The 23,120-nt window shown below is 36.2% G+C and overlaps 2 protein-coding genes across 8 annotated transcripts in view; one reads left to right on the top strand and one right to left on the bottom strand.

Annotated features, from left to right (window-relative positions):
- Nucleotides 1–23,120, bottom strand: part of PCLO (piccolo presynaptic cytomatrix protein) — a 392,730-nt gene that overhangs the window by 37,326 nt on the left and 332,284 nt on the right. For all 6 annotated transcript variants that reach the window (XM_076359439.1, XM_076359532.1, XM_076359771.1 and 3 more), the window contains 2 exons: nt 16,254–16,395; nt 12,614–12,681 (listed from right to left, as the gene is read on the bottom strand). In XM_076359439.1, coding sequence (XP_076215554.1) covers nt 12,614–12,681; nt 16,254–16,395 — 210 coding nt within the window. The remainder of the gene's footprint in view (nt 1–12,613; nt 12,682–16,253; nt 16,396–23,120) is intronic.
- Nucleotides 1–23,120, top strand: part of LOC143171195 (uncharacterized) — a 61,855-nt gene that overhangs the window by 14,678 nt on the left and 24,057 nt on the right. For both annotated transcript variants that reach the window (XR_012997166.1, XM_076360037.1), the window contains one exon: nt 3,500–3,575. Coding sequence is in view for 1 of the 2 variants with exons in the window: in XM_076360037.1 (XP_076216152.1) it covers nt 3,500–3,575 (76 nt within the window). In the remaining variant the exon portion in view is untranslated. The remainder of the gene's footprint in view (nt 1–3,499; nt 3,576–23,120) is intronic.

Genomic DNA, 23,120 nt, shown 5'->3' with positions numbered 1-23,120 from the left:
GTTTCTAAAAAGCTAAACACTCAGCCAGGCACAGCCAAGGCAATCAGGAGGCTGGTGAATAAATGCTGTAGATATTAGATGAGCAGCAGGAGGAAACAGTAAGAATCCATAGCATACTCAGCAGGCATTGATGCAAGTTACATAGGGGGCTTTTTCTAGTAAATCACACAAACTGGCTAATTATTGTAGGCAGTATGTTACCAGACTTCTGGAAAATATGTGAACTTCTAGGTACTACACCCGTGTGAGACATGAAGGCAGATGTATGTATCAGATGTTTGACCCAGCTGATCTCCAGAATCTTTGTGCATTTTTCCAAGGCATGGAAATTCAGTCACGTTATGTTATTATCACATCACAATCAGTCAGAGTACAAAGCCAATGTGGCAGACAAAAAATCTAAAGAAAGTATAAAAAAGAAACTATAATAAAAAGAAAACATACCAAAAGGTGTTTCAGAAAAGACAGACCTATGCAATGGATGGCATCAACACACATGCAAACCTGGGGACCATTTGGTATAACTAATCCCATCTGATATCAGCCATCTAAAATTTAGATATGCAAGCTAAAATAAATGTTGGAAATTTTCATTATAATCTTCTGGTTCTTAACAAATAGTGGAAAAGGATTTGCTCTCCAGGTAGCTGACACTGAAGTGAATCTTGAATAGTGTCTTGGCTGTAGGAGCAAATCAGGTTTATGCCTATATACACGTGGATCTGGCATCATTTAAGACGTGCTAGTGAAACTGAAGTATCTGGTCAGGAATGACAGATGTGATGAAGAATCTATGGGATACCCATGACTTTCTGGAGCAATAACTGGATTGAGGCAGAAAAATGCTTTAGGGTATTTAAAGCAACAAGATACACCTATGTTTAAGCCCCTGAACCTCTTTGTAGATAAAGATATATAAACTACGTTCTACTCTACACACACAGTACATCACTTTCTGCCACTAGATTTGACTAGTCTTCTGGCCATTTGATTCCCTCTCAGTCATAGCCTAATAGTATCAGAATAAATAATACACAAAAGGGAAGCACAGCACATATTAGCCTAAAGTAATTACAAATGCCTACACGGGACAAACTGTTAGGAATTCACATACCCTGAAGCTTTTCCTTAACAGACAAATCATTATTCACATATTGTTGCAATGGATAAGACATTTCATTAAAGCTGCAAGCCTGTAAGACTACTATCATAGGATGAAATAATGAACATGGAGCATTATGAAAAGCATATTAATTTGAAAATAAACTGGGGACAAAGCACATGGTTCTAATTATAGATATGAAAGCAGACTCTCTACCATGAGAATCAGAAGCATCTAGGCAATTTCATCATAGGAAAGATTTATATTCATTTTAATGCACTGATTTTCAAAAACTTCTGTCTTGAAACACAACCTATAGTCCAATAATTCTGATCAGTCTCAGATCCTGACATAAATATCAGCTGAATTTTAATTTTAGCTTGCCATGTGATCCCACCTGGAAAGGCTCTAGATCCATCTGCATTTAAACAGCATTCCAACATAACTGAACATCAGTCTAAAAAAGGGTTCATACTACAAGAACATGTGAGGGGAAAATAAAAAAAACTTCTTTCCGAATCCCCAGCATAATAGTTTAATTTCTAAGCAAGTTATAAATTATCTAACAAAAGAAAAAAAGAATAAATAATCTTCTAAACCATACACATATAATACAATACCAGCTCCTTTTATGTGAGTTACAAACATTAAGGAGTTACAAAGGACAGTTAAATATAGAAACAGTTTATGACATTCCTATTTTTTTTTGACATTTCAGATAAATACAACAAAAGTGGAGCTCTAATATGGAACTGTTCAGTAGAAGCAGCTGTGTTATCATTTGTAGGCAAGCTCAGAAAAATCTATTTGTTGGAAATGCTTGATAAAATGTGCTGTTTGTGAGGGAAGAGCTTGGATTTTGGATTCTTATTTCTCTCGAGTATTAATTTCAGCAAGCAAAATTAGGCTAGAAGTTAGGAAAAACATTTTAGTGTCAAGGATAATCAAGCCCTAGAACAGACTAATAAAGCTGTAAAGTCTCTGTCACCACTAAGAATTTTTTGGCACAAGTTAGCAAAAGCCTGTTAGGAACAATATTGTGTTTTGAAGCAATGGGATGACCTCTTGAGATCCCCTCGACCCCATTCCTGCTACATAATAGCTCATACATACTTGAGCACTAAACATCATTGACCTTAAAATAGATCTATTTTACTTACTTTTTTCCTGGAGTACGCACAAAATTCCAGGTCCTAATCACACTGCTAAATGAAGGAGATCACCTGAATTATCCAGGAAGATGACATTTTAAAACTTACTCAGTACCTCCTAGTTTCATTTTCATCACAGAGGGGAAGTTGTTTAGGATTTAGCAATTCACCTTCTATCATATTAATGCTTCAACCTGACTTTTGCTGATTCTAAATGAGCACTGATTATGAAAAATGACTCTATTTCAAAGTTGTTTTAAATTACTCACTAGGTGAAGTAGCCCTTCTTCAGACTTACACCAGACAAGGTTCAGGTCCGGTAGTCACACATTCCAGCATCTTCACCTCTACTCCAGTTTTGGTCTGGGGATCCCCCTGTTTGCTTTCCAGTGTTGAAGGTCTTCATTATTAACTGGTATTTGTACTAAATGTGCCAGCTGGTATTAAGTCAGATTTCCTTCATAACCATATCTTTCTAAAGACACAGATTACAGAATTCTACCAAAATTCCTTTTTTCTCCCCCCCCCCCCCCCCCCCCCCCCCCGAAATGAAACATGTAGCTTTGTCAGATTTTTGATGGAATTACTAGCACTCTGATTCCCAGCCCAAACACTCTGAGCCCATTACATCTCCAAGGAGTCACTAGAAAAAACCTCTGGAACGTCCCAACCAGCTTTATGTTAGTGGAAATGCGTTTAAGAGCTAGGCCAATAAAAGTGACTAAGAACATTAGGCAAGCAAATTATCTTTCCAGGTGATTAATAAAGCATCATATCAAAGGGTGATATATTGGTTTCAAGATGAAATACATGTGCTTTCAGGTTTTTCTGTTTTTTCTTTTTGCTTGTTTGTCTTCTTAATATTTGTTAATTTTCTACTGATCTTATGGGAAAAGCAGACTTTTTTAAATGAAAGCTTAAAAAAAAAAAAATCAAGTTTTTTAGAATTTTCTTGCCACAGGATTTAATGGCTAACAGCCATTCAGTCCCAGTTCATACAAAAGTGGCACAAGCTGTTGGCCAGCCACTAGTTAATCACAGTCAGGCTCCCTGGATTATCTACTTCTCTTTTAATGACACTTTATAATAACAATTCAGGAACAGGATGATTTGTAACTATGTAAAGCAATGTTGTCTGTGATGTGGATAGAAGAATATAGAAGATCATCTTGTCCTTTTTTCTGCTATGTTTCTATCTCTGCCTGCAGTCTTTATTCTTATTTAAATTCTTTCTGCTTCTTTTTAGGAAAACCAGCTGGATTATACTGGCAAATACCTCAGGAAGGCAGAAGTAATTGCTCCAATTATTACTGGAGAGCCAGGTGGGCAAATTAGAGTGCTGGGCCAATCAGGGATAGATAAAAGAAATGTTTCCCAGAGTTTAGAGAGGAAGCTGATAATTCTTAGGTTTACAATACTGCTGTTTATCTTGAGTCACTTCTTCAAATTAGTGTGGTATTTAGATATTAGTAGTATGGCTATTCCTAGCTTGAGGGAGCATGTATAAAATATTATAGATAGCTTTAAAAAAACAAAAGAGAGAGAGAGAGAGAGGATAAGGACTACTGTCAGTGCATAAGCCTGATTCATTGCTTAAGGATCCCTTGTGACAGAAAGCATATCTGATCTTTTCAATTTTTGAAATTAAAATTTGCATTCCCAAAAATAAAGGAGATGCGGTATGAGGGGATCAACACATGACAGGCTAGCTGCAAGTGCTTTCATTACTTATTTTCTATTCCATTGTGTCCCTTTTTTCCTCTGTACTGAAGCAGCTACCCATGCAAGAAATCATCCTTGCTGGTATTTTCTGCTTTAAATTTTGGTGGCATTAATTAATCTTATGCTGTCAAGAGTACTAGATGGTAGAACCTGATGGCAGAAAGCAAGGTTGTGATTTTATATTAAAGACAGTTTAAACAATGCCAGGTTGAATTTTAACTTTTTTATTTATAGAGATAGTAGAGAAGTCTGGCAATACCTTATTCTTTCATTTAGATCTCTTCCTGGGCAAGGATCACATTTTACTCAGTAATATTTTATTTCACAAACTGAACTCATCTACATGTAAATCAGAATAGCAATAAGACTATAAAAGCAGATATTACAGCTGCTAAAAATGGATTTTAAAAAAGAGATCACCAGGCTTATATTGCTTTTTAGGAAAGACACTGAGAATGTGAAGTGATTTCTTTTGCTGTGTACTACTGGACATGAACTCAAAACCAAAAAATGCAGTTCAACCACTGTTCAAGTCAGTGTTGGTAACATTTCAGATTGGCTGGATTTCTCTTTAAATCCATGCACCAATATCCATTACAATTAAGTCAACAGTCTCATACTCAGTCAGTACAGGATTCTATTGATTCTAGAAAAATACTTGAAAGTCCAGACTGTTTTTTCAGGTTCTCTTAAATTTTAGTATATGTTAGGATTAAAGGTTCACTACTCCTGAGATATTTGAGTTATTGGGAAGGCAGCAAAGAGCAAATAGTATTTGCCATGTGTGCAAAAACAAAAGAGATGGTGCTCCCTGTGGTACCAGTCTAAAAAGGCCTTGAAAAGAATTGGATCAAGCCTTGGTGCAGAAACATGGGCCTCTTCCAAAATAACATAAATTCTCTGCTATTGTGAAAGTGACTGGTTTTGACTTGGTCATTTATTGCTGACCTATATACTGTTAGTGTGTTATGAGTTGGGGATTATGTTGTAGGAGATAGGAATTTTCTCTCTGGAAGACACAGTTCAGTTTAACTAAATTTAAGAAAAATAAATACATGTTAGTGTATGATTTGTAGGTTGATTGGAGACTACTCTTGCTAGTAACCTTGAGCATGTGGATTCACAAATCATCCGTCTATTCATTCACTTCCTGACATAAACATAGAAGTGAGCAGTTGTATGATATATAATGATACTTTCAGTTTTCCTCAGAAATAACAGTTCTCAGACTCTTACTACCCAATACAATACATTTGACATTCTGATGTTGCTTCAGTAACTGAAGCTCAATACAAAGGTAAGAAACTGGAAAGAAAGTGTAATTTTCCTGGCACAGAGTCACTGACTGTATCTGTTCAAGACAAAACACTGGGCGAAGCGAGTGACGTGTGTGCCTGAAGCTCCTAGTCAAAGGTACAGAAGAAACCACTGTCGAAGGATAAAAGTGTTTCTACTTCTATAACTGCAAAATACCTTTGCCTGAATGGGCGACTGTTCCCAGAATACCACTCACACAGTACAGGAGTATTTGCAATTTGTGTGTTGAACGCTTCAATAATCATTGTCATCTCTTTCATATCATAGAATCATGGAATGATTTGGGTTGAAAGGGACCTTTAAAGATCATCTAGTCCAATGCCCCCACCATGGGCAGGAACATCTTTCACTAGATCAGGCTACTCAAAGCCCCATCCAACCTGACCTTGCACTCTTCCAGGGATGAGGCATCTGCAGCTTCTCTGGGCAACCTGTTCCAGTGTCCCACCAGCCTCATCATAAAACATTTCTTCATTATGTCCAATCTAAATCTACTCTCTTTCAGTTTAAAACCATTGTCCCTTGTCCTATCGCAACAGGCCCTGCTAAAAAGTCTCTCTCTTTCTTATAAGCCCCCTTTAAGTACTGGAAGGCTGCAATAAGGTCTCCCCGAAGCCTTCTCTTCTCCAGGCTGAACAACCCCAACTCTCTCAGCCTTTCTTTACAGGAGAGGCCCCCTGATTGTTTTCATGGCCCTCCTCTGGATCCGCTCCAACGGGTCCATGTCTTTCTTATGCTGAGAGCTCCAGAGCTGGATGCAGTACTCCAGGTGGGGTCTCACCAGAGAGGAGTAGAGGGGCAGAATCCCCTCCCTCGACCTGCTGGCCACGCTGCTTGTGATGCAGCCCAGGATACAATTGGCTTTCTGGGCTGCAAGTACACATTTCCAGCTCATGTCCAATTTCCCATCCACCAGCATCCCCAAGTCCTTCTCTGCAGGGCTGCTCTCAATTAACTCATCACCCATCTTTGACTAATAGTAACAAATATGAGTTCTGTCTAAACTCCCTCCCACTTTACTAATTTTGCAGGTTGTGTTTTATTCTACTCTGTAGTTGAGCCTTCTGGAAGAATTAATCTACTATAATTTTTCTGATTACTGACCGAGAAAAACAACAAAAGCAGTTGACTTAATAATTAGAAATAAATTGTTAGAGATTAGTAGAGCATTTCTTTCATACCAAAGGAAGTTAAGGGTATATTTATAATACCTAGAGTATTTAGACTCATCATACAGTCCATGAGGAGACTTAGATATCTGCAGGGGGAAGTTATAGCACATAATACAGGTGCTTATTTACTTTGTAACACTGGCCTAAAGTGGTGGTATACCAGTCCCCACAGAAAGGGGGGATGTAGTCCCAAAATGCAGTGCTGCCGGGCTCTGGAGGCACACCAGAAACCATTTGCTGCCTGTAACTGGCTGCTATCAGGACAATAACTGGTGTTTGTCTATTTTACAGCAGGGTTGACTTTTGTCCTGTAGCCCTCTGGTATCCAAGGGCTGCTGAGGTGGCAGAGGGGCACCTTCACCTCTCTCCTTCTGAGATGGAGATCCTCCAGCGTGAGCCTCTCAGAACATCCCCAAAATGGGAATTTCACTAATTTTGGCATTAAACCACCAAAAAATCTGCTTCCTCCCATGAATTAATGCAAATCCCTCTTGTCCAAACCCAGAACATCCATCTTAGAGTCTCTTTATCACATTTTTTGCATTTTCATTCCTAAATTACAGTGCTTCTCCATTAAATATCAAAGAACTTATTCCAAACATTTAAAACAAGTGATTGAATGTTTTATCATCTGGTATCCCTTATGCACCTTTGTGGGAGAAGTGTCTATAAATGTTGTAATGCTTGCTTCCTTTCTAAATTATTTTTATGTTTAAGAACAGTTAAAGAGAAAAATGCTTGTGAGGGAAAAATGGCACAATATGTCTTTCTGATATTCATGTTACATGACCTAAGATGAGGTTATGTTTCACAGAAGTTACCTTCTAATAGATACAAAGGTATAAATTAGACTTGATTATGAAAGAAGGAACGTCTCAGATGATCCCAAAGTTGCATAAATTTAATATTTAACCTGATCTCTGTCCTACATTGTTCCCAGTCTCAGTGTTTTCATTCAAAACAATGAATTGTGCAAGGGCGATAAAATTCACCTTAATTTTAATCCAGCAAGAAGTTAAATTCTAATTATAACCTCCTTCATGAATATTAAGCATCATATTTTAATCTGATCTCACAGTCCTCTTTTTTTATGAAATGATACAGATAACTGCAAGAGAAGTTTCTCATCTGCAGTAAAACCCGTATTTTCAGCCTGGCCAACCAAGACATCGAAGTAGATTTGTGCAGAGGCAAAAGCATTTGCAATCTCGGTAACTGTATCGTGATTAGTGCATAATAATTTCCTTCATCTGTCTTTTTTCTCCTCTTATAACTTTCTGGTTGAAGGTCCAAAATTAAGACCATTTCTCTCTGAACATCCTCATAAGGACTAATATTATAGTTCTGATATTTCAACCATTGGAGTTAAAAAAAAATCAAAATGCTAAATTTTTAAAGTGTGGAGATGCAGAAGGTTGATTTAAGCAACATCTCAAGCCCTTAGTCAGTCATACCACAGTGAGTCCTTTGGCTTAAACAGAGTTACTCTAGCCTAACTAAACAGCAAGTAAAAGGAGAATGAATTTTTTTCCTGAGTTTTAATTACTTTAAAGAATGTGGCAATGCTTAGTTGCTCATGTGCTGTCAGTTTGTTTCATGCCTTATTTTACTTGAGAGAGCTAATCCACATACTACTCCTGGGCATCCCTACAAGAGAAAGCATGATACAGTTTGCAAGATAATTTACTCCAGGGTCTATTCCGTGCAGACATGATGGATGAAAATTTTACCAGGATTATTCAGAAAGCTATGAAGGAAAATTTACAAGTCAAAGGATTGCCAGTCACTTACAGAGGTCATGCACCTTTCCTCCAAAATGTTATTAGAATGACCTCCTAGCCTGTTTCAAGTCTTGTGTGGTATTACAACCATTTTTCTCACAAATAAAGATTAGATTGTCTTAATTAATGAAATATGAAGTGATGAAACTGTTAAAACTGAATTTCTTAGTTTATAATCCAGGCTGATGAACCACAAAGCTCAAAGATTAAGAAAAAAAAAATGGGTGTTTTTTAGCTTAGACTACTCTGAATAGATGAAATAAAAATCACAGTATTGTAAAATTTGCCTGTTAAAGCATGATGTTATCACAGAGCTTGTTTGTTGTTGTTTTTTTTTAATCTGTAACTCGGGCAAATACATAGCATGCAAAAAAGGAAAACCCTGGAAGGTTATGTAAACAATGAGTGTTAAACAATATCACTAGTATATCATCTTGCAGAAGTTCAGTAAGTATGTGCGCATCATCAGATTTTGAAATAGTACAAATCTAGTCTGTCTGCTTGGGTGTGGAAATACATCTGCAAAGGCTTTACTAGAATATTCTGCAATTTTCTGTCCAGGTTCAGTCATTTATACAGGGAGGGAGTTTCTTACTTACAGGATTTCATTTTACCACACTCAAAGGATGATGCTCAAAGGACCACTGGAAATGTCAGAAAGTGAGTCTCTGAGCTATGGCAGAACTGTGTAGAGAAGTTTTTGGTATTCAGGACATGGACTGGATGGGAATTTGGAAAAAAAAAAAAAAAGTAAAAAACCCACTCTCTTGGAAGATGTGGGTGGGGAGCCACTCTGTTCCTATACAAAGTTTACAATTTTCTGACTGAAAATCCTGACAACAACGAGGCCAAGCACAGAGGATGACAGAAGCATTGTGAGTACTCATTCACCCCCCAAAGCACTGAATGAGTGAAGCCAGGCCATGCTTACCAACATGTTTATCTTTCCTAAAAGAGTCTTTCTTTGAGATGAACCTCAATGTCTGTAATCCTAGAGGAATGATATTTTGCGTATATATAGCATCTTCAAAATGAGAAGATCCAAAATTTCCTTATAGTAAACTACTTCAATTAAAATGCTATTTATATATCTCTCTTCTACTAGAAATAATGGCAGTTTGAGATTACCTAGTAAATTCACACTTTTGAAATATATGAAAATAATTTTCCCCACATATTTCTTAATTGGATAAATAGTTTGTAGGTGGAAAATACCATCTGGGATCTATTGGCTGAGCAGTTTCATAGGGCAGATAGACCAATCATGATCTACAACTGAATCAAGATGTTAATCATGTGTTTTTAATTGTTAGTTTCAATCCTTACATGGAACGCAATTTTTTTTTTGTTTGTAATGTCTGTAATATTCCATAGCATGTCATAAGAAATCTTTAAACAAAAGATATTGCACTTTCTGAAAGGAATAGAGAAATTGGTTTGCATAACTCAATGAAGATCACAATATGTATCATAAGATTTACTGACGTTTAAGAAGATGAAGTATTTCATCTGCTCAGGGCAGAACGTCCAGTGTAAGATAGCATGCAACAATGCATATCATAAAAATAACTGTAACACAGTGTCCAAGAACAAAACTCTGAATTCTTTTATATTATTAAGTAGTATGAAAATACAGAATATGACAAGATGATATGTTCAGAGAAACAAAGATTATCATAGCAATACTCACAGTTATTTATATTGACCATTTGGTTGTGTCAGCAAAGTAAATAGTACTGTTTTCAAATATTTACTTATAATTTAACTGATACATCTCAAGAGCACAAAAACTATTCCCAACAAAACATTAGCACATTTCTCAAGTAGGTAAACAATTACAAAAGGAGCGTATTTTCCCCTGGTGATTCCACTTATGTACATGCCTAAATTTTGGTGTCATACCCTGTGAGCTGAATCCGAACCCTGTTGCTACAGTTTTGTTTCAGCTGCCTAAAAACCAGTTTTCATTGCCACTTGAGAGTCCTACCTTGCTTTGCCTCCAGCTACTGGTCTTAAAGATCTTGTTCGTGTAAGTCCCCTGCCATATTTGCCAGGCCTGTGTGAATGACTTGGATGACTAAAACATTTCAAGTAGCAGTAGATCCGCATGCTTAAGCAATTTAATTTATCCTGCACAGTTTTAAAGAGAGTAATCCACAGGCTACTTTTCACAGAACTTATCCATTAAGAATATTTGAAAATGTAAAAATAGTACTAGTATTAAAAGGTTTTAAGTATAACACCAAATCCTTATTTGCAAATGAGAATACAAATGTCAACTATGGGAGCTCTCTACAAATGAATGAAAAATGGGAAAGAATATTTTCTTCCAGATAATTGCAGAGCTCATCTGGTCTACAACACAGATAAGTGCACCACAAAAAAGATATCATTTGATCTTTAAGACTTTAAGATTTTCATTCGCTTTTGTTCATCTATGAAAAGAATACCATAACAATTCTATAATACTGAAGTAATCCTCAGTTAGTCTTGAGTTCCTCTAAATTCTGAACTAGTTTCCCGCAAGATAACTATATTTACATGCTGAAACTGAAATGCTCTTGAGTTGTTTTCCAGCTTTTAGTTTAATTTATCATTTGAGATTGATCTGTCCCATCTTAGTCAGCTAGAAATCAGACACTAAAAACTAGGCTGGCCACCCCAGCTTCTCTCAGTGGGGAGAAACAACACCTGGTAAGAACCACTCATTTTATCAGACTTGGAGTTGTAACCCTTAGAGTTCTCAAGTTAGGAGAGGTGAATTGCATCATAAGTGCAAATTAGGGAATTGCAGCTCTTGAGTTATTTGCAGATTTTGAAGATGAGCAGAAACATGCTTTTGGCTGGAAAAGTCATTTTAGTGACCAAATGCTACATACGCATCTTTTAGAATGTTTCAAAAGATGTTTTTTTGGTTACATTTGTTTGTTTGTTTGGTTGGTTTTTTAATGAAACAAACGTTAAATTAAAACGTTTTGTATTTGTAGGTTCTGAAATTTATGATCCCAAACCTTACATAAGGGGCAATTTATGATGAACAAAATTATGAAAAGCTATTTGTTTACAATTATTATTCTGTATAAAACATATAATGACAAAGTAAAAATGGAAAATTCCTGATTTCCCATTTTCATCCCACCATTTCTTTTTTAAAAAATAGTTTGTTTTTCAAATACTTTAAAATACCGTTGAACAAATTGAAATTTGACAAGCAGCTGAATTTGGATTTTTGTATGATGAGTACTACGTACTGAAAGATTTAGTAGAATGCATACACACAGTTAAGGATTCTTGCTTTGGAAAAAACAGTTTTACAGTTCTGCCTTCAAATTCTAATTTGATTTCTTAAATCTGTGGAACATTAGACCGCTTTTACCTCAAATATAGCAACAACAATTATTTCCCCAGGTATACAGATTGCAGAAACCTGAAAAAATGTTGATTTTTTAAGTCTTAACTTAACATGAAGTTAACTTCATTGTATATATGAATTTCAATTTATGAATTAATTAAAACCCACAGCTGCATTGAAATGCATTAAAATGATAAAAGTATTATTTAAATAATAAAATGAAGGTCATGATAATTAAGTTTTATATTTGAGGTCAACAGAAACATACACTTGAAAGAAAATACCTTATATGTAAAGGGAAATGGAATTTTCCTAACATATCCTTCAATACAAAACACTCTCTTAATTTTCATGCAGTTGTCCATTATTACACATGAAAGAGATAATCACATTGATCATGAAACTTTGAAAGCCGTTCTGTCAGGCTCTTTCCAGCTCCAATATTTCAATGTCTCCTTCTTTGGCAGCACCACATTCATACCGGAAAAATTCACTCAGGATTTCCCAATCAGATAACAGATTCACTATAGTCTAAGTGCAGCAGTCAAGCTTGATGTTCAGCTAATATTTTTATTTAAACTTGATGTATAATGTAGACACCAAAATTAATAATTGCTTTATGAAGTAAATATTCTGAAATGTTATAAAAATAGAGCCTGACAGCCATTGGATATTTTTTTCTGATTTAATGGGTATTGAGTCAGCTCCATACTCCATATTTTTTATTCCAATACTATGAAAAGCAATGAACGTTGAAAGACAGATATTATTCATTGTAATCTACGCATTTAATTACTTTAAATAAACAGGTAAGACACTGTTCTCATTTAAACTGAAGACTCATTACATTGGTGCTTTGTGTAAAGGGCCCTTAGAGTAAATGAAAGTCAGGATCTTAATCTATAATACAAAGAGAGCATAGGCTAATCTTTCTTAGCATAACAAGTAAAAGAGATAAACATATCGGTTCTATAAACATGGGATACCACTGTAGTGTTGTTTGTATTTCTTTTTACCTTCTGCATCGGTTAATCCTACTCCCGACTGCTTTACTGATTCTTGTCCATTCTGGCTCATCTTCCCTCTGTTAAAAGATATGGTGGTAGTTGTCAATAAGATCATAAAGAGATGAGATGTAAGAAAATGATACACCCAAGCCAGTGAGGCTTGGTTCTGTACAAAAAGACAAACATGACAGGTATTTCTAAAAACCAAAAAAGTGTGTGTGTGTATATATATATAAAAAAATTAATTTCAAGAAAATAAAGTGGACGGTAGTTTTTTTCTATTGCTATTTGGACAGACCACTTAGGAATATTATTTTTTTTCTCTTTTGGAGGCAACTGCAATCACATCTTGCTAAGCCTGTACATTCTTATAGAATGGGGCCATCAGGTACTGTCTGCTACCTGCCTCCCATCAGCCTGAGGTTCTGCAATCAGTCTGCATAGCTTCTCTTCTTACTTTATCCTGTTATGGTGAACAGTGAGATACATAATAAGGAGTCACAAAATTGGTATTTGGTCTACAATACCGTTACTTCAAAGTCAAGGCATATTTGTGATCATTATCTTCCTTTAATGAATGATTTTACATTACAGTTTAGGTTTAGTAGAAGAAACAATTCAGTTCTGAGACTTACATTAATCTTAAAGTAAGGTGAGTGGAATAGATCATGCTCTGGAGGTCCCTATCTTTCTCCACTGGATGTAGAAAGAACCTGGATTACAACCTAGATGTCTATTTTTAGGCAATGAAAGTTAGGTAAAATGTAAGCTATCTTTAAACATACTTGTTGCAAGCTCTAAGGCATGATTACAATCACTCTCAAAACCACGTGTGCTACTATGAGATGTTTGTGCTTCTATTTGTCTTTCTCCCTTAAGACTCTGAAATGCTGTGATAGAGAATATAAGGCATTATCTTCAGGTGCATGTGATTCCTCTGGGGTTAAAGGGTCAGCACTGTTCTTTGCTACCAATGAGCCAGCTTCATGTTTCACAGCAGCAACAGAAGCTGTCCAAGTTCACAATGAACTAAAAAATTAGTATAAAATGTCAGGTTTTAAAGTAATTTTAAATTCAGTTTTAACTGAAAGTTATTCTTTTCTTCTTCTGTGAGGTAATGCTTTATAAAACGTATTACAAATATGATACAAGAATTATTTGTCCCTAGGGTTAGATTCCTTACACGTTGTTCAATTGCTTTTCACCTTTGCATTCAAAATTAACATAATTTTACAGACATTGTACTGGTATAGATGGTTACACAATACATAGGCATAGTGAATCTGGTCATTATCATAGTTGATATCATGAGTAACTTTCAGGGGTATTACAACTGGATAATAAGAGTCTCCCCCCAAAAAATCTCCCAAATAGAAAGACTTTACAAGATATATTCAGCTGTGTATAACTGTATATAATGATTATTTTCCCTTGATAGTTATAACAATATTTAATATTGGCAAGTATTCTAATTAGTTACCTCATCAAACAATTCCCATGGTGTCACTATTTAATTCTTTTATTTTGCTTCATGACTAAATGTTCCTATGGTTAAAAGCATTTGGACATTTGGACTACAGTAAAGAGTTTAAAACTCAGCCTATCCAATACTTTTTCTATTGATAGATCAGAAACTTAATCTAAACAGGGATCTTATAACCAAAAATGTTTTTATATGCCAAGACACATAAAATTATTTAGCTCACTTAATGATTCACATCCAAATTGTGAGCTGTAGTCTTATGGATATGCTGAATTAGTGTACAAAGTCAGAGTCCCTGAAGTCATTATCAAGCCAGTATGAATGCAAATGTTGACTAGAATTTCAATCATACATATATTCAGATAGATACGAATTTTAATCCAGAATTCAAAATGAAATCAGTTATCTATTTTAAAACATTCTCCCTAGGCATGATCCCAAAGGTCTCTGATGGTAGACAGTAATTTTGTCATTCATTTTCATTACATTGCCATGTAAAGCCCTTGAGACTAACATGAAAATGAAAGCATTTTTTGTCTATGTAAATGTCCCGTGTAACTTTTAAAGTCTCTGTCTAATATCATCATCTAAACAATTTACTTTAAAAATACCATAATAAAAAAGATACTCTAGCCCTTAACAGAAAATAAGAGGGCTGGATATATTTTACTTAATTAAGTAAAATTCATGGGAACAAATTACTAGAAGAGAAAAGCTGAAGCCATGGAGACTTCTTCCTGCTTTTCAGTAGAAGTGTGTCTGATTTCAGGTTTAATAGGCTGGTGAATCTGTCAGCTAAATACCAAGCAACTGTAGATACTGTCACATTGCTAGATAATACACAGTAAGTGATACTATTTGTACTCAAATTTAGCATATGTGAACCAGAAACTTCTATTGAGAGCTCCATCTCGTGTTTCTGTGCACAAAGGTTTTATGCATCTTTACTTTTTTCATTAGGAATGATGGCAAAATAATTTTCTTTTGAGATTGTCAAATTCAATTAAAGATTGTCTTTTTGCTGGGAAGTACAACTCATTTTAACTTAGAACAACATGAGTGAAAAGTTCAATGAAGATTAAATGATTGGCACCCCACAACCTGAGCTCACATTGGCCTCCTAGATTCTGAAAACGAGACTGAAAATATTAGATTTGTGTCTATTTTCCTTTTAGCCACTAATAAGCTGTAGACAAATACCATTGGGCTTTATTTTAGAAAATGATGAATACTTAGAAATGTCACAGTTCTAGAGAATGAATTTTTTCTTCATTCAAGCTTTTTTAGGAAGATTATATCAGACTCTTGTGACTAATAATTCAAGACTGCAGGGGAAGAGCAAAACCTGCGTCCCAGAGAAAAGGAACTTTTTCAATGGAAATGTTTCATGGAACAACTATTGCAGACACTGAAAGAGCAATGACCACCAACTAATATTTTGAGAACAGTCAATCTATAAAAAATTCAGGTCAGAAACATTAAGCTGATCAGGAGCAATTACTTTTTCCTGTAAAGGAATATAAATGAAATTGCTAAATGAAGGTGCATGCTGCCAAAGTTGAGGGGAAAAAAATCCTGGCAAAACTTTTCTCTGTGGAGTAGTTAACCAGGTAAAATGACTGAAAATTAAATCATTTTATAGGATCATTGCACTGATCGTAGCTTGGTAATTCCTACAGTGACTCCCTCCCAAAAATCTTTTTCCAACCAAGAACTTCTGAGAATTTCTACTCAAACTCTTAAAAACTTGGGGAAAGTTGGTTTATATTCAGAATCTGAATTTCAGTTGCACTGCTAACACCTATTTCTAGAAGGAGGTCAATCTGAAAACTTAAACTAAGCGTTCTCAGGCCTACGAAAGTTGTACTTTTAAAACCTAACCCAAGCCCACCTCTACACACTTGCATCAAAGGCTGAGACTTGCACCTCTCCTGTGTGACAGCAATAAATTCATGTGGTTGAGGCAGAGGTTTGGTTCGTTATTTATAATTCAGTGTTCAACAAAGCAGAATAAAAATACAAGCTCTGAAAAATTCTCCCCCTTTAGCTGCTATTCTACTGCACAACTCAAGTCTGCAGAGCAAACTACTTAAGACGACTGGCAAGTGAAAGGGCTATACATAGTCAGTGCACAGAGGATAGAGTATATTAAAGGAAAAGCCTTACATTCTTGGGATGGGAAATAGATTATTCTCTCCTGTGGCACTGCTGCTGCCTTCGCTATCCATGCTGTATCCACTGCCAAAACTACTGGCTGACGAGCCAGTAGAGACAGAACTTTCTGCAGGTCGGTGATTAGTAGACCTTGCTGTATAGGGCGGGAACAGTGGGTTACCAAAAAACTTGTAAGAAATCAGTACCATCCACATTAAGAAACGCTTTCACTTTTTTACTTTACATTCCAGTATTGCGTTATCATCTTTTGCAGATGATGTTTATTTTCATGCAGAATAAGGTGTTCTAAACCAAATAGTATACCGCCATATTTTTTCTCTAGTCATATTAATAGTTCAAATCAACAGCCTGAAGGAAAAAAAGAATGGGTTAGATTGATTAACACTGCTTTTCTGATTAAAGCTACAGAAAGCCAGTTGTTCATCTGAAACATTTCATATGGTAATCTTGTAATAATGAAAGTCCCAGTGGGCATTCCTCATATTCCTCATGAAACATTCTTTGCATTTGGTGATTTTGAGAAGGAGAGGAAGCTGAAAGGAAATATAAGTACACCATCTATAGTCACAGAGACTGTATGAAGACCTCCACCCCTCTTCAGACGTAACACAGCTACTGCATTATATTTCTCAACTGCTTCTATCCATCTGGATCTCTCTTACTACATGCCTAGAATGTTAATGCACATATTTTGATGTGAGATGCCCTAATCTTGTTTAAGACCATTTGGTGTAGAAAATGTACACCAGCATATGTTATTTTTACATCAGATGCCTTATTTTGTGTTTTGGATATTATTGTACGACATGAACAAATCTTCCGGTATTTAGCCTTTAGCAAGTTGAGAAATACAAACAAAAAAGGACACAGTGACATTACACATAATAATTAACACAGAAGCAGTAGAATAGCTATTCTCATATTGAATAACACAATTGTCTGGGAATATTAACACAGATTTTTGGAATTTTTTTGTTAAACGTCCTCTGCTACATCTACTATTATGTTTTATCTATTCCAACTGACTGAGCATATACACTGAAGATAAAAAATACTTTTTTGTAAAGTTATTTTTCTGTGAAGACTTAGTGAAGTTTTATGTTATTCTGGTGAACTGTGAAACTAATGCAAGCAGTTAAAAGAGATTCTTCTTTAAACAAGAAATTAGTCAAATATCTAAATGGAAATTACTTCAAATAAGAGCCAGAGCCCCAGTGGTGTCTCACCTTAAACTGGCGACCAATATTATTTATGTTTGACTGAATGAATAATATTTTTGGTGAAGACTGCTGCATGCTGCCTGATGTGGGGCCGGGAAGCTGAGTGTGACTTCTCAAACGTAATGCAAAAACAGATTAATAATTGAAACTAGAAGAGAGGAATGAAGCAATTCATATATCATCGATCCTTGGGCCAAACTGTGAGTTAAGACAGAACTCTTACTCTGCAAAGTGATTCTTCACTGCTAAACCGAGCTGTCACATAACTTTTTCTTTTTTTAAACTCTGTTAGCCTCCTCTGTTTCACTATTGCCTACAGCCACAGAAGGAATCTGTCAGTCTAAATTATTTTCAGACAAAAATATTCTTCAGCTCTATTTCATGATTTTATACATTGATCATAGGCTATCTTCTTGGATGTTAATACAAAATAATAAACTGTAAAATCATAGTGTTATTAACAGATACTCTCAGTATCTCATCTGGAGGGAAAGTCACCCGTGTTTTTTCCAGCAGAGACAGCCAGAGCACAGCATGTGCCCTGCACAGGGAGCTGAGTAGTGGTTGCTCTACCACTTTCAGTTTGTGGTACTGTGAGTGAATTCCCATGACTATAGTGACATGTCAGGGAACTCCTGTCGGGAAATGTCGGGCAAGAGCAAGATTTCAGAGAAGAGAGGTCAAGCTCTCCTTTATAGCGCATTATTGCCAGCTGCCCTGTATTCAACAGCCTGAACTGGGGCTATCTCATGCCTGTCCCAAACTAATCCATAACCTCGGTTCTCACAGTGTTTGTGTGACCTGTATGACTTCTGATGTTTGTTGTATGGGATTCTGAGGATTTCTTTAGGTTGGGTTGGGGTTTTTTTGCCATGGCGTGACAAATGCCTCATAGGTGAGGACAATCGGGAAAGCCACACATCTGCAAAACACATGGAAGCCAAGACAGTATTGTGCCAGCACAAAGAAGTGTCTTTAGTCCTTCCCTTAGGCATGAATTTGCTTAGTGTAGCATACATCTCCACCATAACATATGTGGTTGAAAGGGTGGTTCACATCTGCGCTCTTATTTTTATTGATTTTGCTGTAAAAGCTAGTGCCTGCAGTAATTTCTTATATCTTTACTGGTGGATTTATAAAACCAAGAGGAACCTAGAATTTAGTTCAAGCCAGAAAAGCTTGAATTAAGCCTTTATAAGTGGTTTAGAAGTTTTGCTACATCTATTTATAATCAAAACATAGTTGTTTCTTTTGAAACAGCTGTATCCTGCTGATCCATTCAGTATGCTGTATTTTTAGTTTCTCTACTGTTTTCACTCATTTACATCTTTTTCTATATTGATGTTTTTTTTTCCAGAAGATCTCTTGGTGAATGGTTATAATGGATCCAAGTTTAGATTCATGACTGGATTTTGAAAATTCTAAAGTTCAATGTTATTCTCTTTTTTTGCCTGTCTGCTCTATGAAAGTAATGAACTACAGCATCAGTTTGCGACAAGAGATTAAATCCACAAATAGATTTACAGCTGGTTTTGTGACAAATTAAGAATCTGGATACAGACAACTCCTCCATAACTCATGAGACACCCACATTTTCTATATATTTATATTTTTACAGAAAAATCTAGATCTCTAAGCTTCTGCTGCTGGGTATATAGGAAACTTCCAAGTTCTGAAGATGTGGCGATGCCTGCTGCCAGGCAATATTTTGTCTGAGAGTTAGAACAACCACGGTTAGATTTGTACCCTAAGTTGAAAGTTAGAACTTGTTCCCTGCTCTCATGTGTAAGGGACTAGTTTGTACATTCATTTCAGTCTTGCCCTTTCTCTTTGAACAAATGCAAACGTTGCCTTAGGAACTTTAACAAGAAAGGCTGAGTTCACTGCGGTACTCCTCTAGTCTTACTAGCCTATGTAAAGTCTGTGAAGTCCTGTAAGTGCAAGAGCAATTGCCACCTTTCTTGGCCAATTGGGTTCCTATCATAAAAGGAGATAGAAACATAAAGGACAAGTAACTAAAGCGAGATTAGGACAGGTTCACTTCTGAGTTACAGAGCTTCTGCTTACAGCTGTCTATGCTAGAAAAAGCCTAAGTTCTCAGGTTTTGACATCAAAGTTCTAGTGGGAGGTGCCTTAGTCTGTAGAGAGTTGAATAGTTTTGTATGGATTCACTCATTTTTTGAGGTCCAGAGATTGGATATTGTCTTTTAGTATCACAGAGGTGCCTGATACTACAGGGTGTAGTCTTGCTTTGCCTAAATGTACCACATGTATTTGAATAGAAGCTTGGGCAAAGGCAAGTGCCATAATTTGAACGTTAAGTATCCAGAGTATGGAAGAACTATGTTTCATTGCTTCCTTGCCCATTGGTTTTTCAAATTATTTCCCAATTCTTAGAAAAAAACCAAGAACAACAACCTTTTAAAAACTCCTAGAAAGCTTAGAAAACTTTTAGAAACTCTTAGGAAAAAACTTCTCATATGTAAGGTTTTGCTGCCAATTACATATGATGCTGAAATAATTTCCATTTTTGAAGAAAGCAAAGATTTTTCAGGCCTCAGCAGATGGAAGAGACTATGCTTAACTGAAGATCATTACCCAGCATCATCATTTGGCCTCTTACTGGGAGACAGGAGATACCCTTTCACCCCTCCAGCCCCTTCTCCATGAACTGTTTATGCAGTTTATCAGGTGCTTGGTACTTTTTAAGGATTGTAATTTCAATGATGTCTGGGCTGTCCAGCCATTGGACTATGAAGAACAGAAATAGGAAAGGAAAATTTAAAACTTCAGAGCTGCTTCCTCTGAAATAGTGCACAAAATTTCCTATTATACAAAGCTATTGTTGTACTTTGATTTCATTTTCATCTGCTAATCCTATTGTAGCTGGTCATTCCCCGATGAGATGAAATGTTCTCTACTTTGAAGGTCTGTTGGTGGGTTGACACGTCATATGTAGTAGCTAGCAATGTGGTATTAACGCTGCCTCTGAGTGACACTGTTTTACTGTCTGTTGTACAGGCTGCCGTGAGCAAAAGTTTCAGTTCAACCATTCTAGTGAATAATACATAAATGAGTTGGAATTAGAGGAATTCTTTCAGATTTTAAGAAAGTGGATCATAATGTTATCCCTGGTGTAGGATCAGGGTTTTCCAAAAAAAAAAAAAAAGATAATGGTTAGCCAGATACCTTTTGTACTCTGTATTGTTTACAGGGGAAAAAAAAAAAAGAATTTTCCTTTGACAGAATGATATTTGCCTGCATATTCCCTTATGCCTTCTTGGAAAAGAATTGCTGATTCAAGAAAATTGAGGCTAGCACTTACCTCACCTTTAGCTCCATTTTTTTAAATTTATTTTTTAAAATTGTTTTAATTATTAGTCTTAGCATGGTATTAGTTGTATGCATCTATGGTGAAAACATGGTTTTGCTTATGCTTTGGCTTATGGACACAGTTAGAAAATCAGCTTTTATAACCAAGGAAAACATGTAAGTCATGCTTTATTATAAGAAGTTATCATATTAAAATCAATAAGAAAGGAAAGAATGGAAGCCATATGATTTCACTTAATCTTTCAGAAAAGTCTGTTTTTACAGAAAAGATGCTTTTTAAAAACCTAACATAAGGGAGATAGATAATTCACACAAGACCTATAGCCATGAACTGTCAAATCAGTCAGCAGCAAAATGGAAACAATCTAGCACTGTCAGCCAGTCCAGCCATTCTTCTACAGTGAATGAACTTCTTTTTTAAAGAAAAAGACTTAAATTTGAAAAACGGGACTATGCTGTTCTGTGGTTCCTCTGGATAAAAGAAGAACAGACTCAAACAAAACTTTCTCCTGGGGATTAAATTGTGGATATTCCCCTTTTCAGGTATCTGTCTAAAAGCAGAAATACAATGGTCAAAACACATTGGGAAAGACAGTTCCATTTGTAAACCAAAGAGGAGGAGGGAAAAATGCTTTTGAGTATGCATTCAGGACTAATTTTTGAGACTTTACCTCTAATTGCTTGAAAAAAAATTATTCTTTAAAACTGGCGGTCTTGTGAGAAACCCTGGGTGACAAAAAAGGGCTGATAGCATCATGCTGAGTCTTTTCAAAGAGGTGCAAGCCCATGGGAACAGACGAGATCACTGATCTGCTTTGGATACTTATCTGCTGACCAACAGACTGGGCATGTCACACACAGCGTCTTCTGGCAGAAGCTTGTCTACTCTTCACTCTCAGTCGCCTTGTGTTTCAAGTGCTCCAACCTCGAACTGCCCCCGAGGTGCCCGTTTACCTGTTTTTATGAAGGGTTTGCTAGCACTAAACGCAAGTGCTGCTCAGGCTCGCTCTGTAAGGCTCTGCAGTGTAAAACCCTGTTCTTGGGACTGCTAGTTGCATCTTTTGTGAACCGGCAAGAGAATGGGGATACATAAATAACTAGTGATCAAAGGCATATACCTCAGGTCAGTTCTGATAGATTCTTTTCCTCACTCTTCCTCATACTGAACAGTACTTTAGACCACGGTCTCACCCATTTCAGCCACATTTGTTTATTAGACACGGCTTTGACATCACACTGAGCAGTGATATTTTGTGAAATTTCCACACAACTCTTTACAGAGCAATTTACCATTTGAAGTGAGTAATGGCAGAACAGAACTCATCTTAAACTGTGGTGATGGCATTTCTTTACCCAGCAAAGCAATTCTGATGAAATAATTTTCTTCCATGTGTTCTGTAGGGTTAGGCTACCACCTAATAGACTTTTGAAATAAGAGTTATCAAATGAAGAATCTAAGCAATTTCCTGAAATTACATGTCAGCTTAAAATGGTGGAAGAGTAAATAGCAGGAATAGCCGAAGCAAAATGTGCCAGCTATTAGACTGAAATAAGACTCAAAAGACAGCCTCAGATTATTGCTATCTGCAGAGAGTGGGAACAAAGTGTTCTTGTTTTGGTAATGATTCTTGGAAATGGGTTATTTGTAGCAATATGAAGGCCCATTTAACTTGGAAATTAAGGGACTAGTGAAGCTAGGCATAAAACAGCTTTGGGCAGTAAATTATTTAAAGTGTGAAGGAAACCTAAATTATTGTAGGAAATTAAAATATGGCATTGCCTATTAAAAGTGTGAAAATGGGTATAGACTTAAAGGGACCCCAAATAAGCAGGTATTTAAATCCACAATCATATCCAATCCGAAAGATTAATAGAACCTAGGAATCAATTTCCTTTCACTCCACATTGTTGCTAACACCGGTAAATAGAACTTAGTGATAAGGAAAATTCCTGTCGATTTTAATTTCTTACAGCTAAGTGGCTAGAAATTACACAGTGCTAGCTCAGACCTGTATCATGGATTTTACAGTGCTAGCAATATCTTGGTACATACATCACACCACATTTCTGTGTAGCTTTAACTTGTTATGCTGACACTTAATGAACTTTTGTCAAAGTTGTTGGACCAAGGGAGTTAAAAGCAGGTGTGCTGCCTTTTGAACTACAGTGTTTTAAACCGGAGGTCTTTGAGAGGTGTAAATTGACAGACTCATTTGGGTACAATTGTGAAAATGCTGACACACGGTCTGTCTACTCTGGATATGCTAGCTAACAGTATTAGCTCTGATAGTCGACCTCCCTCTGA

This window comes from Aptenodytes patagonicus, chromosome 1 (genome assembly GCF_965638725.1).
Source record: "Aptenodytes patagonicus chromosome 1, bAptPat1.pri.cur, whole genome shotgun sequence".
Classification (NCBI taxonomy): Eukaryota; Metazoa; Chordata; class Aves; order Sphenisciformes; family Spheniscidae; genus Aptenodytes; species Aptenodytes patagonicus.
This window is presented reverse-complemented; position numbering and strand designations above follow the sequence as displayed.